General features: G+C 48.7%; 1 protein-coding gene across 7 annotated transcripts in view; it reads right to left on the bottom strand.

Moving 5' to 3' along the window:
* Positions 1–17455, bottom strand: part of FAT3 (FAT atypical cadherin 3) — a 706846-nt gene that overhangs the window by 46043 nt on the left and 643348 nt on the right. For all 7 annotated transcript variants that reach the window (XM_084975652.1, XM_084975655.1, XM_084975649.1 and 4 more), the window contains 4 exons: positions 16281–16418; positions 14801–14944; positions 10978–11175; positions 7089–7887 (listed from right to left, as the gene is read on the bottom strand). In XM_084975652.1, coding sequence (XP_084831778.1) covers positions 7089–7887; positions 10978–11175; positions 14801–14944; positions 16281–16418 — 1279 coding nt within the window. The remainder of the gene's footprint in view (positions 1–7088; positions 7888–10977; positions 11176–14800; positions 14945–16280; positions 16419–17455) is intronic.

The raw sequence follows: 17455 nt of genomic DNA, 5'->3' as shown, positions 1-17455 counted from the left end.
ACCTTGCTCTGTGATCAGTGACAGTTTGGGTATGTGTGGGCTCTAGACCTACGCACTTGGCATCTCCAGGCATCCATCAATTTGGTGCCAGAGTGAGCACGAGGGGAGAAGGGTCCCATTTTATCAAACCAACTGACACCATCTGTTGTTAAGTCAGGACAGGACAGAAGGATCAGACATTTTGAGCTACTGTTGGAGCATCCAGCGGGCAGAGACATCTCTGCTTCCGTCCCTAGGTCCCCTCTGGAAGGTGGGGCAGTCTCATAGGAAAGAGTGTGGCACTGAACAGCCGCAGCCCCGGGTTTTGGCCCTGTAAATTCAGTGTATTTATGTGTAGCTCCGAACAAGTTGCTTGACTTCTCTGGGTCTTACGTTCCTTTTGTGAAAAATGAGGATACTGATCCTTTAGAGTTGTGAGCTTTAAATGGGCTAATGTATCAGAAAACAACTTATAAAGAAAAACACTTACGAGTAAAAAACAAATGACTTCAAGGTCGCCAAACTGAAGGTGCCAGCCTTGACTTGGCAACGTGACAGAGACCTGAACTCCAGGGTCATCTTTATCTGGCTGTCCTTTTGGGGTCAAAGTCACGACTTATAAACGGACAGATGAAAGGAAACTCTGTGTGCGTGGGAGGAGTGTCTTATCAATTGGCATCCCAGGCCACGTGCAGCTAGGAGGGCCCATCACGAAGCCCCCTGTCTTGGGCGGTGGTCTTCTTTTCACAAAGCCTCTCGGCCAGGGGCAGCGTGCACACGATGTGACCGTGCATCATAAGGAGCCTTCCCACTTCCTGAAGCTTTGCTCAGGTGGACATTTAGGTCACTTTCTACAGAGCTGACAACAGACAATTCACTTGAGCAGAAGCTCAAATCTTTGGAACCTGCACGGAGGAGAAAGAGGATCCCCTTGTGGTTTTAGCAGGACTCCCTGCCCTAGGTCTGACTCCCCTTATCTGCCCGGAATTCCCGCAGCCCCCGGGGTTAAGAGCATGTCTTCAGCTAATACCTCAGTATCTAGCTGTGAGGACTCTCACTGCCACTTGGAGCTTATTCAACCTCTGGATCTATATCTCTGCCTCTTTCGACTGAGAATCTAATAACTAATGGTAAGCAGCCTACACCCTGAAACCCCGTGGTGTGCCAAGATGCCATGTCTCCGTCAACTCCGCAGAAGTCAATAAGCTTCCTTCTTAATTCCTGGCCTGCATGAAGTTTTCCTACACAGCCTCCTCAGTCTCTTGGCTTTGAAGGGGTTTCTTGCCGTTCTCCCCAAAGCACAGAATCATCTTCATTGGTGTCTGCTTGGCTCAGCCATATTTTTCTGGATGATGTTGCTAAAGGCCGAGGGGCAGTTTCATTCAAGACATTCTATCTGGGGCACGAGTGGAACATACAGGGGACTACCTGCATGGCGAGAGGCTGGTTTCACCTGCACAGTGGACACCTCCAAACCTCTCTTGGCACTTGAGGGCTCGTGCATGCCGGAGATGAGGGATCAGCAGAAACATATCTGCTGTGAATGAGAAATAGAAGCTTCCCAGTTTATAGAGGGAATCTGGTTAAGATTCAGAGACAACGCTAAATTATTCAGAACCCCGGGGGTTGGGACGGTGGACTCTCTCCTCTGAGAATTAGCATCAGTCATCTCCGGCCGAAAGGCAAACCCAAGCTCAGATGTTTCTATGCTTTTTAACAACTCATCAAGGCTAAGTTGTAAGTGTTTTCCTGCCTTGCAGAAGCCTTCATCCTTTTATCTTATTGACCTTATTAGAAGTGAATCACCGTGCCTGCCTATCACACACCCCATTTACCCCGCCTACTGGCTTTCTCCCAGGACAGTCCCAGCTCCCCACCATCCAGTCTAACTGAGGTCCTTGTCATTGGCCTTGTCATGCTCCACAAGGATGGGGACCACGTCAGCCTCACTCATCACTGTACCTCCAGCACTCCCGCCAGGAAAAGTATTTACTTCACTGCTGAGTGAATGCGCAAATGAAAGCGTGCCCCCAATCCCTGAGCCTTTCTCTTCACTGCTCTCTCTGTTCAACTCATTGCTCCCAAGGCCTTTCATGGACTCCTCCAAGTCGGACACAGGACTCCTGCCTTTATGCCTGTTTTGTGCCCCAGCTACATCACCTATAATTCTTTCTAGCTCCTAATTGTACAGCCAAGGATCAAAGGAACTTCTGCTGTCTGTCTTAAAAAAGAGGGTTCAAGGGGTCCTAACAATTGTCCTTAGATGTCTGGAGGGCAGCTTGTACAGGAGGGGTAGACAGGGTGGCTCTAAAGGGTGGAGCTGGGTGACATCACAAGGGGGTGGATTTCAGTGCATCAGAAGGGAGAGGGTGTCTCAGGTCTGTCTCATAGGTAGTGAGCACCTGGACTGGGGATCAAACACTGGCTGAATCACTCACTGTGCCAGATGTATGGTGAATAAGACGTCTCTAGTGAGTGGGAGGTTGGGTTGGGTGAATTTCAAGTTCCTTTCAAATCTGTGCAGAGGTGGTAGGGCACAGTGGTTACAACTGCCAGGTGTGAATCCTGGCTTGGCTATTTCCTAGCTCTGTGACCTTGAGTAAATCAATTGACCTTTCCAAGTCCATGTTTCCTTAACTTTTGCAGAAAGTTAATGATCCCTACCCTTTAGGGTTACTTCGAGGGTTAAGTGCAATTATACATGTGTAAAAAACAGTGCAGTAACTGGTCACAGCTCAGTAAGTGTTAGTTGCTATATCTGCCCCGGCCTTCACCTGTGCACTGAATTGCCCATGTTTCTCACCTCCATTCCTTGGCTCTAATGCTCCTGAGCCTGGAACATTCCCTCCCCATCACCTATCAAATTCTAGGCATCCTTTCAGACCTAGCATCCCCTTCAGTGTTACTCTTACCATCCAGCAAATCCTTAAGACAGAGCCATCCCTGCTGGTATAGGGCACGGCTGCTGTCACCCTCACCTCTGCCAGCATAGGGTTCCATCATGGCAGATGCCCCATGCATCTTACCGGCGCTCCAACTTCTAGTCTGGGTTCCATATCTGAACCAAGGTTGGAAAAATCAGGCATTCACTTCCACCAACTCTCTCATAAACACACTGCTCTTAAAACTCCGATGGGCTCATGGAAAGTCCAGTCTCTTGGACAAGTACCTCCCTTTAGATTTATTTCTAGATCAGACTTTTGAAAAAGGAATGACAAATTTCCATAATGGACCATCAGCCCTCTGCATGGGCTGCCCTGGTGCTTCTCCAAAGGAGCACGAGGGACTCTATCATCCCCCATCATTTAAGTTGGTGGCAGGCTTTCTTACCCAAGTGCCAGCGTTCACTGAACATCTCAAGTTTACCAAGGGCCACCTCATGGCATCAGAACTCCGTCTCTCAGACTTGTTCAAACATGATGCTCGATGGGGGCTGGACTCTAGTGAGCCTCTCTGGCACTATATTTCATGTCTGCTTTCATTTTGTCCAAGCAACTCAGCATTTTGGTTCAAGATGCTAAGGATGTTAATTTGACCCCTAAAAATCTGCACGAGAGAAAGATGAGTTAGGGAGGAGGGTAGAATATTGAGGCCAAATCTGTATAAATATTACTACAGAGCCCAGAATGGGCAGCCACCTCTATTTATCATCCTACTTATTCCACCAAGTGGTGGGAAAGTCCATTTATTGTATCTGCCAACCTTCCCGGGTAAACAGATAAACAGCCAGTACGTGTGTGTGTGTGTGTGTGTGTGTGTCTGTCTGTCTGTCTGTCTGTCTGTCTGTCTGTCTGTTGGGATGGTAGGTGGCATTTATTGTCTTCAATTACTGGAGATTATCATATATCACCTGCTGTAGACAGGGACTGGGCCAGATGATGTTTTGAGGTCCTTTTACCACTAAAATCTGGTATTTTATTTTACAGCTTAATTACAAGAGTGCTCTGAAGGTGAGAAGAGGCTGAGAGGTTGCCCTGATTCTGCACAGGAAATGCACCCTTTTCAAACCAAGAAGGCCTCCTCTTGGGATGTCTGGGGGTTGAATCCCCAAAGCTTCCAGCATTCTGGGTTTCCTAGGAGTAGAAAGGTTTCTGGGGACTAGAGCACAGGGGTCCTGGGCAAGGAAACCACCTAGAAACTCAGTGCTTTGAAAACAACAGTGTCTCGTGCAAAATGCAGAGCAAGCCCCACTTCCCCCAACAAAATCACCCCTCTCAATCCAGGCTTTGAAGAAATTCTGCCAGGTCTGCCCTCCCCCGTCTCTTCCTTTTTTTTCCCTTTCTTTTTAGGGCCCACCAAGGCTGGATCCAAGCCGCATCTGCAACCTACGCTGCAGCTTGTGGCAACATGTGATCCTTAACCCACCAATCAAGGCCAGGCCCACATCCTCATGGACACTATGTCAGGTTCTTAACCCACTGAGCCACAACAGGAACTCTTCCCCGGGATTTCTTATAACGCTATTATTTGTTATTATTATTATTATTTTGCTTTTTAGGACAGCATATGTGGCATATGGAAGTTCCCAGGCTAGGGGCCAAATCAAAGCTGGATCTGCCAGCCTATACCACAGCCACAGAAATGCAGGATCTGGGCCACGTTTGTGACCTAGACTACAGCTCACGGCAACACTGGATCCTTAACCCACTAAGCAAGGCTAGGGGTCAAACCTGCATCCTCATGGATACTCGTCGGGTTTGTTACCATTGAGCCACATCAGGAACCCTCTATGGCAAGCTGAGTTCACAACAGCCACCCCCTCAGGGCAGGAACTGTCTTTTTTCACTGTGACTCTGCAGTGCCTAGGACGTTGCTGCCACCACTGATTTTTACTGAAGGAGACGAGGTCTCCAAGGCACAGGATTAATTAGCTGGTTTAGTTTCTCCCGCAAGGTCTTCCCTGTCCTGTTGAGAACCTCTTTTGAACCATGCTGTGAATCACGGCAGGAAGGCTTAGCAGAGCTTTGGTGCATAAATCAATTCGCCTACAAAGGAAATCTAGGTAAAGCCAGGACAGCTGGCATTCATAAATCCTGCATGTTGGTGGCATCTGCCAGAAATGCATTCCACCCAGCATGCAGGCTTGGAGGAACTCTGGAACAAATTTACCTGTGCAACAGGTTGGACCTCACCGCATGCACCTGATGAAAACACCAGCAGAATTCACTGGGGACCACACAGTGAGTGGCTGCCACTCTTCTTGGCTGCTTGGAGGTCACTGAAAGGTCTCGAAGAGAAAGCCGTGATCTCTGGGGCCTTCCTCTAATGAACTCATTCTCCAAACTGCAACTCAACATTTCTACAAGGAAAGAGGGCAGGGGCCCTCCCTGTCCCCAATTACCTAAAGGGATGTTTTATAAATGGCCTCTCTTCTGGCCACAGTCCCTTTGGGCCAAGTTCACACCAGCTAGAAAAACCCCGGGTGCAATTTTCTTCGAAGAGGGCAGTGAATTTATGGAGCCATACATCAGAGAGAGAAAAAGATCGAGAGAGCAATGCTTCTTGCTGACCACGGTGGTCGGGCGACTCTGTGCAACCAGGGCCTCTGAGCAGGAGAAGGTCAAGGTTCAGTGACTCTAGCTACATCGACAGACATGAACCACTCCATTTCTGCCACTCTGAGGGCTGAATCCAGCCTTTAACCGTGCTCCTGTACAGCCAGCCCCTGTTTTTCATGGAGGCAAATCCAGCTGCCCTTAGCCTCTACAATAGCTGCCGGGCTTATTTCCTGCAGCCGGCCCCGCCCCATCTAACTCATTCCCCTCTGCAGCCCGCAGGCTCTTTGAGAAAGACAGACTGGGATTCTGCCACTGCAAACCCGCCAATGGCTCCCACTGCTGTGGGATGATGTCTAGATCTGCATCCTGGCTAGTGGCTCTTGGTGATCACCGGGCCTGCTGACACGTCTCCTCTGTCATCACCAGAAATCTCTCTCCATCCCCTCGGTGTGGTCCTCTCCGGCCTTCAAGCCTTCCTCATGCGAGCAGCTCCTCTGGCTAGAATGCTGTCCTTCCTCCACCTATTTTCACGCGCTGAACGCCTACTTACCTTGTTTTGTTTTTTAATATGAAGTATAATTGATTTACAAAGATGTTAGCTTCAGGTATATAGTAAAGTGATTCAGTTATACGTATATGAAGGACACATGTTCCAATTCTTTTCCATGACTGGATATTATAAGATACTGAATATAGTGCCCTGTGCTACACAGTAAGCCTTTGTTTATCTACTTTATATACATCCGTGTCTGTTAATCTTATACTCCTAATTTATCCCCAGCTCTTTGCCCCTTTGGTAATCAAGTCTGTTTTCTGTGTCTGTGATCTATTTCTGTTCTGTAAATAAGTTCGTCTATATCATTATCTTAGAGTCCACATATAAGTGGTATCCGATGACATTTGGTGCAGTCACTATAGAGAACAGTATGGAAGTTCCTTAAAAAACTAAAAACAGAGTTACCATATGATCCAGCAATCCCACTCCTGGGCATATATCTAGAAAAGAGGAAAATTCTAATTTGAAAAGATATGCATGCATCCCAATGTTCATAGCAGCACTAACCAAGACATGGAAGCAACCTAAATGTCCATCAACAGATGAATAAATACAGAAAATGTGGTACATATACACAATGGAATATTACTCAGCCATAAAAAAGGATGAAATAATACCATTGTGGCAACATGGATGGACCTAGAGATTATCATACTAAATGAAGTGAGTCAGACAGAAAAACACTAATTCCTGCTTATATTTTATCTCAGCCTAGAGGATACTGCCTTTAGGAACCCTTCCCTCTTGGTAAGGTCCTCTCACAGGACTTTGTATTTCCCCTAACGATGCTCTTCACAGCCTGTTTGTATGTCTGTGCTGCTCATAAGCTACAAGCTCCATGGGGAAGAGTGGCTGAGCTTGTCTTGCTCACCCTTAGCATCTCTCATGGTGAGGAGGCACAGTGCAGATGGTCAGTAAATATTTTGTGGAATGAGTAAAAGAATGAGTGCACGTGCGCCAGGATGGTAACTCAGGCCGCCCCTCAGGGCTCAGGAGCCAGGTGGGGGGCGGGGTGGTGGGCGGAGCGGGGAGGGAACTCTCCCAACCTTACTCACCGTTACAGGTGCAGCGGACGTTCCTGTAGAAACGCGGGCACACAAAGCTGATGCGAGCAGTGCTGTAGGTCATGAGCGCGTGGGAATCCAGCGACAAGCCTTGCTCACAATGCTGCTCCTGACAGTCCAGCCCCGAGCAGTTCTTCTCCAGGATGGCTGAGATGCGCATGACATTCTCCAGATGTCTCCTGGCGTTGGACAGCTTCTGGATCAGGTAGGCTGGCTTGTAGAACTCGCTGCTGTGCATCTCCACCGCGAAGAGCATGTCCAGCTGGTTGGTGCCCGCCACGGGCTGGATGCTGATGATGTGCAGGCTGTCCTGCTTCTGGGTGAGGACCACGTTCCGCAGGGTGCGCCGGAACCCGTGCATGTGCAGCCCCACGAAGTCCTCGGGGGACACGTTCTCAAAGCGGATGGTGACGGTGTTCTGCAGCATCTCATGCACCAGCTGCTCCACGTGCACCACCACGTCGATGGGCACCTGGAAGCGGCCGTCACTCACCGACACGTTCAGCACGTACTTGCCGCTGTCCAGACCTCCCAGGGCGATGATTTTTCCATCGTGACTGTTCACCTTGAACAAGCTTTTCTGCTCCGATTTCAGGGCAAACGTGAGCACATCATACATGTCTTGATCGGTGGCGTGGATCTTCCCAATGACCCCACCAGGAAAGTCATCCTCCATGGTGACAATGAAAATTTCCAGGGGGATGGCTGTGGGCTTGTGGGTACTTTCCTCGATAACCCGCACGCGGATGTAGGAATGAGAAGCTTGCTGAGGTTTGCCCGAGTCTTTTGCCTAAAACGACCAAGCGCAGGGGGAGAAGCAAGGGAGTAAGAAAAAAAAAATTGGGGAAAAAACGCAGCAGGACTCAGGTAGAAGATGTCTGTTCCTTTAACCCTGTTCACTTCTTCCTCCACCCTCTGAGACCCTTCTAGAATAGGCTGAAGATGTGCATTTAAGTAAGAAGAGTGATTTAGCACCTCTGGACCCCCCATGTGCACTCTGTAATGGACAATAAAATGTGTCAACACAATAAAGCTGTTGGGGGCGAATTGGGTGGGAGGAGAGAGGGAGAGCTCTGAGTTCCAACACGCCCACGACAGGCTGGGCCTTGCTTTAATTTTGGACAGAAGCCACAGAGGGACCTTGTAAAGTGACATTCCCATGTGGAGGAGAAATTTTTGTTCTCTTTGGCTTCTTTCCTTTGGACCAGACCCAGACAGCCCTTCCCTGCACATTTAAGAAACAACATTATTTCAGGTGAGAATTACACCATATTAAGGCTTAGAATAAAAGAGGGTTCGCTGAAGGAGAACGTGGTAGGCTGAATAAAATGATTTTGTCTTCCTTCCTGAGAGCAGAATTGATGGAAGCATCACTCTGAAAACAGATCCTTACTGAGCACCTGCCGTGTTCAGCGGAGCGGCGGTCAGTGCTGTAGGGCTTCAGAGAAGGCAGAGGCTCAGGGGCTGGCTCCCCAGGGCAGGTACCTTGGGATGTGGGGCTGCAGTGGACATGGCAGGCCAGGGGCCAGCTGGGGGGACGTGTCCTTGAATGTGGAAGGCGGTGTGTAAAAGCGGGGGCCTGGCCGTCACAGACCTGGGTTTGAATCTGGCTCTGCCTCTCACTATGCGTCTGGCCTGGAGTAAGTCACTTCATTGAGCTTCAATTTCTGTATCTTTAAATCGAGTAAGAGAGTTGTATCTACACAGGATCCTTGTATTGTGGGGATTAAAAGACAGTGATTTCAACATATGCAGCACAGGTCTAACCTGCAGAAGTATTTAGTACATGAGAGTTCATGTGATTTTGGTTATTTTTCTTACTATCATCATCATATATATATATATTTATTTTATTTTATTTATTTTTTTTCTTTTTAGGGCCACACCCACAGCATATGGAAGTTCCCAGGCTAGGGGTCAAATGGAGCTATGGCCGCTGGCCCATGCCCCAGCCCCGGTAAGTCTGGATCCAAGCCACGTCTGCGACTTACACCACAGCTCACCAGATCCTTAACCCACTGAGCGAGGCCAGGGATCGAACCGCATACTCAAGGTTCCTAGTTGAGTTCGTTAACTGTTGAGCCACGAAGGGAACTCCACCACATGCTTTTTATTTAATGGACCACATGAACCAGAGATGCTGGAATGGAAATTCATGTAGGAGGAGATAAATTTAGCAAGTTAGGTTGAACTTGAAGTTAAATTGTAGGGCCTCAAAGGACAGTGATGAGTTTGGATTTTATAGGCCAGAGGTTGCCCACTCCAAGTCCAAAAAGATGACAGAAAGCCATGAAGCCAGTGGATTTAAAGTAACAGACTAACAGGCCTGCGGCCTAGCCAGGACTGAACAGCTGTCTCTGCCTAAAGACCCTCAAATTCAAAGTCAGAAAGAGCCTGAATTCATAAGTTCTCAGATGGTTTTTGTTTAGGGTGGGCACACCTTTTCTGTAAAAGGCTAGATAAGAAATAGTTTAGGTTTTGGAAGTTATATGATCTCTTTCAACTACTCAACTATCTTTCCAACAGGGAAGTGGCCACAGAGCATGTGTAAATGAATGGGTGAGGCTGTGTTCCAATAAAACTTTATTGATAAAAAGAGGCTGAGGACAGGATGTGGTTCAGAGCCTGTGATCTACTGACCCCTGGTTTGGCGGAATGACTTAAACAAAGTGGAATGATGAACCTGGGATGTGGGGATGTATCAGAAAAGAATGAGGTTGATGCTGGAGGAACACCTGGAAAGCTTCTGAAATAGTATGAGTATATAGGGTGACACAGAATAAATTGGGGTGATGGCAAAGGGAATATACTTGATGTGTCTTGGGAACCTTATGAGGGCAGAAACACAGGACTTGGTGGTAGTTTAATATAAAGGACGAGGAAGAGACAGCTCTTTATGGTGTTTGCAAAGTCTGAGATGTGAGATCTGTCCTCTAGCAACCAGAGAAGGAAGGCCAAAGACTGTACTGGCTTCTCTGAGCGGGCACCCAGAATCTCCCCTTGGCCTCGGGGACCTATACTGTGATATAAAATTGTTCACATAATATTGTGGGTGGCATCTGAAGGGTTCACTGAGGTGCTCAGAGCCAAAGTCATTAATTTGGAAGGTCTCATGGAGTAGAGTCAGCCATAATTTATCCAAAGAAATAATGTACACCATTAAATGCTACAGAAAGAATGACTATTATTATTGCTGCCATTGAGAAGTTCAGGTTGCCCTCTGTGTGCCAATTGTGCGTTTTTGAAAAAAGTCACTCAATTTCCCTGATGGGACCCAAATCTTAGTCCCCAAATCTGCGTCCAGGAAGGTTTTGGTGTTCTCTCATTTCCTACTCTCTTTCCACAACTGCCACTTTTGCCTCTTTGTCTCCTGGCATTTGACACAATGAGAAGCCACTGCCCTCTGAGTCTTTGGTCCCTTCCCTCCTCCCTGGGGAAATTTAGCAGCAGAGGTCTCTTCAAAAGCAGAAGCCATGAAAGGGCTCAATCACTGCAGGACAAGGATTGGTAGCTCCCCCAACTGGGGCGATGTAGGAAACACTGGGCTCCAAGCAGCCAGCTTGATCAATGAAGTGTCTTTGGGAATCAATCAGAACCCTGGGAATTTTTAAGATGCAGATTTAAGCCCAGTGACCATCAGCCCGGGACACCTCACAGGAACGCCCCTCTTGAACAGTGATGCTTCCCCTCCTCCCTGTTCAATTTCACACACAGAGGCCTCTTTTATGGGTGTGAAATTGAATTTGAGATTAAAAGGGGACCATTCCTGCCCGGCAATGAATTATGCGACTTGCTCCACTGTGAAAAGCCCAACCAATGGGCCTAGCCACCAGCAGGAGAGAGGAAGCTGGCCTGCTGTGGGCAGCGCTCCAGGCCGTACCTGGACACACAGCACGTACTCCAGAGACTCCGTGTGCCGGAAGACCACGGCCGACCGCAGGATCCCGTGTGAATCCAGCACAAACGCCTCTTCTTCGTTGCCCGACAAAATAGAGAAGGAGAAGGGAGGCCCATTATGAAAGGAGTCTCTGTCTGTCACCATGAGCTGCAAAATGCTGGTGCCTACTGGCTTATTTTCCTGCATAAGAGAGTATATTAAAAAAAGAAGAAGATAAAATTACACCTCTCTCCACATTTTAAAAAAACCCCATCATTACGGGCTGAGAGGGCTGCGCTAGAACACAGGGCTTTTAGCAGAAGGGTTTCTCTGTGATATTATCTTGTCTTCTGAAAACAGGCCGGCGTCCGTAAGCATCACGCGTCGCCTCCTTGGCTGCCTCCCCACGAGGCCCCGTGAGACAATGAGCTGCAGGGGAGAACCCAAGGACTTGGCCTTGAATGGGTTTGGAGGTTCCAAGGATGCTGCCGGCCACACCTTGTCCTTGAGAGTTGGAATTGCCCTGAATTCACCCAAATGGCTCTGGTAACACACAGGGCTCTCCAGCTCTGCTGACCACCTCGGAAACCCTCTCGGGCCCGGGACATATTGGCCTTTCTGGATGGGAAGTTGCTTCCTCCCACCTGTCACAACACGGTTAAGCTGAGGCCCAACATGGTGACACAGTGTCACGATACCAGGATTTTGGGGGCGAGGGGCTTCCTAGAAACTTCCCAGGAAAAATACAGAGGCCCATGCCAGGTGGAAAATACGGAAATAGGGCTTTACTCCCCACAACACAGTTTCTTCCTTCTTTTTTTTTTTTTTTTTTTGGCTTTTATGGCTGCACTCATGGCATATGGAGGTGCCCAGGCTAGGGGTCGAATAGGAGCTACAGCTGAGGGCCTTTGCCACAGCCACAGCAACATGGGATCCAAGCTGCATCTGTGACCTACACCACAGCTCACGGCGACACCAGATCCTTAACCTGCTGAGCAAGGCCAGGGATCGAACCCGCCTCCTCACAGATCCTATTCGGGTTCATAACCCACTGAGCCACAGCGGGGACTCCTTGCTGTTTCTTGCGGGAAGGGAAAGGGGATGGAATCATGCCTCAACCTGAGAATGATGAGAAAAAAAATCCACAGCTTCGTCAGAAGTTCTGGAAGTCTGGAGGGGTTGCCCCCTGCATTATTTTGTAGAATCTCTGCCTTCTCTCCACGTGGAAACCCACAGGCGCCTGTCAGTCCTCCCTGGGTCAGAGGCTGTCGTTACTTTGAACACACCAAATTAAACTTCTCAGGGGCTCAGGCACTGGTGTTCTTGGCCCCTCTGTTTAGACTTCAGCATCACCATGGCTCAGCCTGGAGGTCAGCCTCATTCGTTCAGGCCTTTCTGATGACAGCGACTTCAGATTAACCCAGTTTGGGTCACAGATGGAGAAGACGACACCCTGCCGGAGCCCAGGGCAGGTGCACTCATGTGTTATGTGCCGATTGGTCTTTTAAGAGCCGGGTGTGGGTATAAAGACATGATCCTGGGGTGAACAGCGGGAGGAGACGAGCGAAGCGCCTCAGAGACCTCTCATTTTGCTTCTCCTCTCCAGTGGCCTGTTGGTCATCAGGAACTAGACACCGTCTCCCTCTGGGATCCGTCGTGGGACCGACTCAGCCCAGCAAAGATTTACCGGTCCCCACTGACAGCATACTCAGCACCACACAAAAGACAAGATTTATTGATTTGTTTGCTCTCTCTGTAAAGGCCCTTTCCGGCACCGGAGAGAGAGGGAGAGGGAGAGGGAGAGAGACAAAATGCATGCCAGAGGGGTTGCATCTGAAAAAATAGGGTAAAATATAACACAGACAGGCTCCGGAGCTGCAGACAGGAGCCATGGTCGCCGCGCACGGGCTCAGAGTCTCTGTTCTTTCCCTGCTGACTTCCTGGAGTGCATGTGAGAACAGTCTGTCAAGCTGATCGATGGGTGTCATAAAACTGAATGTTGAGTAGGCAGAGCCCATTTTGCGTTGGGCGCACGCGCAGAGGTAGGGGCGGGGGAGGGGAGGCAGAGAGCAGCATCCTGGGGACAGGTCGGGAGCAGATGGGGGGAAGGGGCAGAACCTGGGGGAGGCTCAGTGGAAGCCAGGGAGGGGTAGGAACGCACAGCTGCTGGAAAAAGCAGCAGAGAGGAGAGGAAAACTCAAATACCACTGGGGAGGGAATCTGGTTTCACTGACAAAGGGGTGGGAAGGGAGCAGAGAGCTTGGCCTGATCAGTGGGGCTCAGTGGCCTGCAGGGGGTAGGGGGCTGGGGCAGCTACGGACAGTGGACAGCGGGACTCGAATGGTATTCCAAAGGGGCCCCTCAAGACCTAGTTCACGCTCATCTTACCTCTTACCCGCAAAGCCTGGGAACACGTGCGGCAAAGTTCTGAGGCCAAACTGGATCAGGCAAAAATGGATTTCCTAGAGCATCTCTGCCCCCTCTCCCCCCAAGGCATATATTCGTCCCTGTCTCCTTTAAGTCCTCCATGCAGACAGTATTCCTGGACTGCATTTCCTGATCCTCCTGAATTCAGGTTTCCAGCTTTACTGGGAAGTGGAGGTGGCTCAGTGCTTAGAACTGTGCTCGTGAAATATCTTTTGAATAATAAAAAAATAGCCATGAAGAAGCGTCATTCTCTGATAGCAGAACAGTAAGTCACTCTATTTTGCAGGCTAATTTTAGACAGCAGGTGGATTTAAAGTGCTAAACAAATTGCTTATGGAAAACTGGTTTTAATGAGAGGAGCTTTAGCCCGATGCCCATTCTCCCTCTGACAAACGAGATCAATCTCCCTCCCCGTCAGGATAATACAACGTGGCTTAAAGGCAGCTTGTCATTGTGGAAAGACAACAGTCTTTTTATTTTTTATTTAATTTTTTTGTCTTTCTGCCTTTTCTAGGGCCGTTCCCGCAGCATATGGAGGTTCCCAGGCCAGGGGTCCCATCGGAGCTGTAGTCGCCGGCCTACGCCACAGCCACAGCAAGGCGGGATCCGAGCCACACCTGTGACCTACACCACAGCCCACGGCCATGCCGGACCCTTACCCCACTGAGCAAGGCCAGGGATCAAACCTGCAACCCCCATGGTTCCTGGTTGGATTCATTAACCACTGAGCCACGACGGGAACTCCGAGAACAGTCTTTTTATTTTATTTTTTTGTCTTTTTGCTATTTCTTTGGGCCGCTCCCACGGCATATGGAGGTTCCCAGGCTAGGGGTCGAATCGGAACTGTAGCTGCCAGCCTACGCCAGAGCCACAGCAACGCGGGATCCGAGCCGCGTCTGCGACCTACACCACAGCTCACGGCAACGCCGGATCGTTAACCCACTGAGCAAGGGCAGGGATCGAACCCACAACCTCATGGTTCCTAGTTGGATTCGTTAACCACTGCGCCACGACGGGAACTCCCGAGAACAGTCTTTTTAGAAGATAGACTTGAGTGCAAATGCTGATGCTGCTGCTTAGCAGCTGCACGATCTTGGATGAGCGACTTAACCTTTCAGATCCTGACCTCCTTCACTATAAAGCGGGGGCTGAGCTGTGACAGGGACAGACAGACGGTGTCTGGAAAGCACCTGACACTTGAAAGAACCCCACTGGCGGTCGCGCCATCAACATTTATTAATCAGGTGCAGTAGAAGAATCAGGCTCTTTTCATACCAGCCCCATGACAGGAGGAGCTGATATTAGGTAAAAACGATAATAAACCATGGCGAGTAAACCACAGCAGAGAAAGGAGGCTCGATGCTTAAGAACAAGTGCCTTGCAGGCAAGATTTGCTCACCTGAATCACAGCGGTATAGTTAGCAGGTGTAAAGACTGGGCTGTTGTCGTTCACATCGGAAATATCGATGTTGACAGTAGCAGTTGATGACATCGCAGGAATGCCACTGTCCACCGCCTGAACGAGCAGGGAGTATCCAGACACCTGCCAAGGCACAAAGGGCCAACAATAACAAATCACAGCATTGGAGTTTCCATCTTGGCTCAGCAGCAACGAACCCACCTAGTATCCATGAGGATGCGTGTTCAATCCCTGGCCTCGCTCAGGGGGTTGGGGATCTGGTGTTGCCATGAGCTGTGGTGTGGGTCTCAGGCACAGCTCAGATCTGGCGTTGCTGTGGCTGAGGCTGGCAGTTGCAGCTCCGATTTAAGCCCTAGTCTGAGAATTTCCATATGCCCTGGGTGCTGTCCTAAAAAGACAAAAAAAAAAAAAAAAAAAAAAGAATCACAGCAGCATTAGCTTCCTTCTGCACCCACTCAGAGCTGCTGCAGGCTCGCTGTGCTTTGCTGAAGATCAGCCATCTTCACTTTGAGTCTTTAGACCAGGGTTTCTCAGCCTCGGTACCAACTGATGTTTGGAGCCAGATAATTTTGGGTTGTCAGGGACTGGCCTGTACTTTGCAAAATCTGGCGTCTACTCTCCTCGCTGGAGTCAATATTGCCTCTGCCAACTTGTCACAACCAAAAATGTCTCCAGATATTGCCAGATAACCCCTGGGGTTAAAATTGATCCTGGATAGAACCACAGCTCTTGGTCTTTGTTCAAACTACAAGAGTTGTCACCACTGATTTGTCTTATGTATCAGTTTTTGATATTTTGGGAGTATCTTAGGGGGCTCCATCAGCTGGTGACATCTTTCTACTTTTAAGCATATGTCTACAGCATCTTTTTCCATATTTCATTTCACTTTAAAGAGATATTTTTGGTCAAAAAGACAATGTCTAGGAGTTCCCTGGTGGCCTGATAGTTTCACTGCTGTGGCCCTGGGTTCAGTCCTTAGTCAGGGAACTTCTGAAAGCTGCAAGCACAGCCAAGAAAATGACAATGTTTAGAAGCTTACTTTAGCCTCAGACAGAGGAATGTTCTGGATCATTCTTTCTGACCTAGATGCCTTCAGGTGATCATTTTCTATCTGCACACTTAGCGCCAATGCTGCTCGTGAAACCAGGACCACAAGATCCCTATACTGAGTGTACTTTCATGCCTTCTCGATTTGGAAGGACCGAACTTCAAACCATCCTGAAAGATATGTTTTTGTTTTTTTTTTAGAGCCTCCATATGTAAGAAACTACCGGCATCTATCGGCAGCAAACTTTGTCAAAGGTCCAACGCAAATACTTCCTGCTGCATCTTAGCTCATCCCTATTTACTCCCGTTATTTAGAATGGAGAACCCTGCTGCTTATTTTCATGGAGTCTGTGCCTGATTTCCACGAAGGTGTGAGGGTGGATGGGGAGGGAGCTGGCCTAAACTAGCTTACCCGCTCCCGGTCCAATTTCTTCTTAACCTTCAGAAGTCCCAAGACAGGATCCACAGCAAATTCACTGTCCCGATCTCCATTCACAATGGAAAAACGAATCTGTCCGTTGGGCTGGCTGTCTGCATCTTCCGCTATTAGCTTCATGAGACACAAGCAAAACAAGGCAAAGACATGGTACAAGAGGCAGAGAAAAGGTTTATTCTTAGGGTTCCAGGTCAGTACAAATAGGCACAGCTCTGAGAGTTGGCTTACGTGCCCTACGCACCAATGCCAGTCATGGTGCCCCAGGGGGAGAGGTTTTGGGTTGGCAGGGTTGGCTGGAGGAGAAAAGCACTATTCCTGGAGCTGCCACTTTATTTCTGTTCATTTTTATACGCCTACGGCCTGGTGCTTGTTAAGTCTGATTTTCTGCAGGCCTTGAGCCACGAAGGGCAGACTCAACATGAACTGATTTGGGATACTTTGGTGATGCTTTCTCTGCAAAATATCTGCAAAACATCCGCAAAACAGACGTTGCAGAGAAAGTCTGCAAAACAATGGTCTCTGCCACTGAGTCAGGCATTGTCTAAACCTACACATTTCCATATGAAAGAAGCCCACGGGAATTCCCTTTCCCACATGGCAAACACACAGCCCCACTGTCTGATGCTCCACATGGGTGATGTTTGGATTTATATGCATGGAAATAGTCTCATAATAGTCCCAGGCCCCAGAAGCAAGGGTCTGGGAAGTCTACCTTGGACAAGACGTGTAAAGAATGAACACTTTCTGGTGTTGCAGAAGCCAGAGATGGAGATGGATGGAAGGGGAAGATGGAACCTGGGGAAACTAATGGTTACCAAAGGGGAAAGGTGGGGGAAGGAATAAATTAGAAGGTTGGGATTAATATACACACAGTGCTGTATATATGGTAGATCAGTAACATGGACCTCCTATATAGCACAGGGAAATCTACTCGATATTCTGCAATAACCTACATGGGAAAAGAATCTCAAGAAGGACGGATATACATGTATAACTGATTCACTTTGCTGTGCACCTGAAACGAACACAGCATTGTAAGCCAACTACATGCCAATACATTTTTTCTTAATTAAAAAAAAAAGAATTTTGAAGATGGGACTCAGTTTCCCAAACATAATTTGTAAGTCTAAGAGAACCTGTGTTCTCCTCAC

Source organism: Sus scrofa, chromosome 9 (genome assembly GCF_054392235.1).
Source record: "Sus scrofa isolate SSC_HxYL_T2T_F1_AM1 chromosome 9, Sscrofa_HxYL_maternal_Yorkshire_Landrace_v2.0, whole genome shotgun sequence".
NCBI lineage: Eukaryota > Metazoa > Chordata > Mammalia > Artiodactyla > Suidae > Sus > Sus scrofa.
This window is presented reverse-complemented; position numbering and strand designations above follow the sequence as displayed.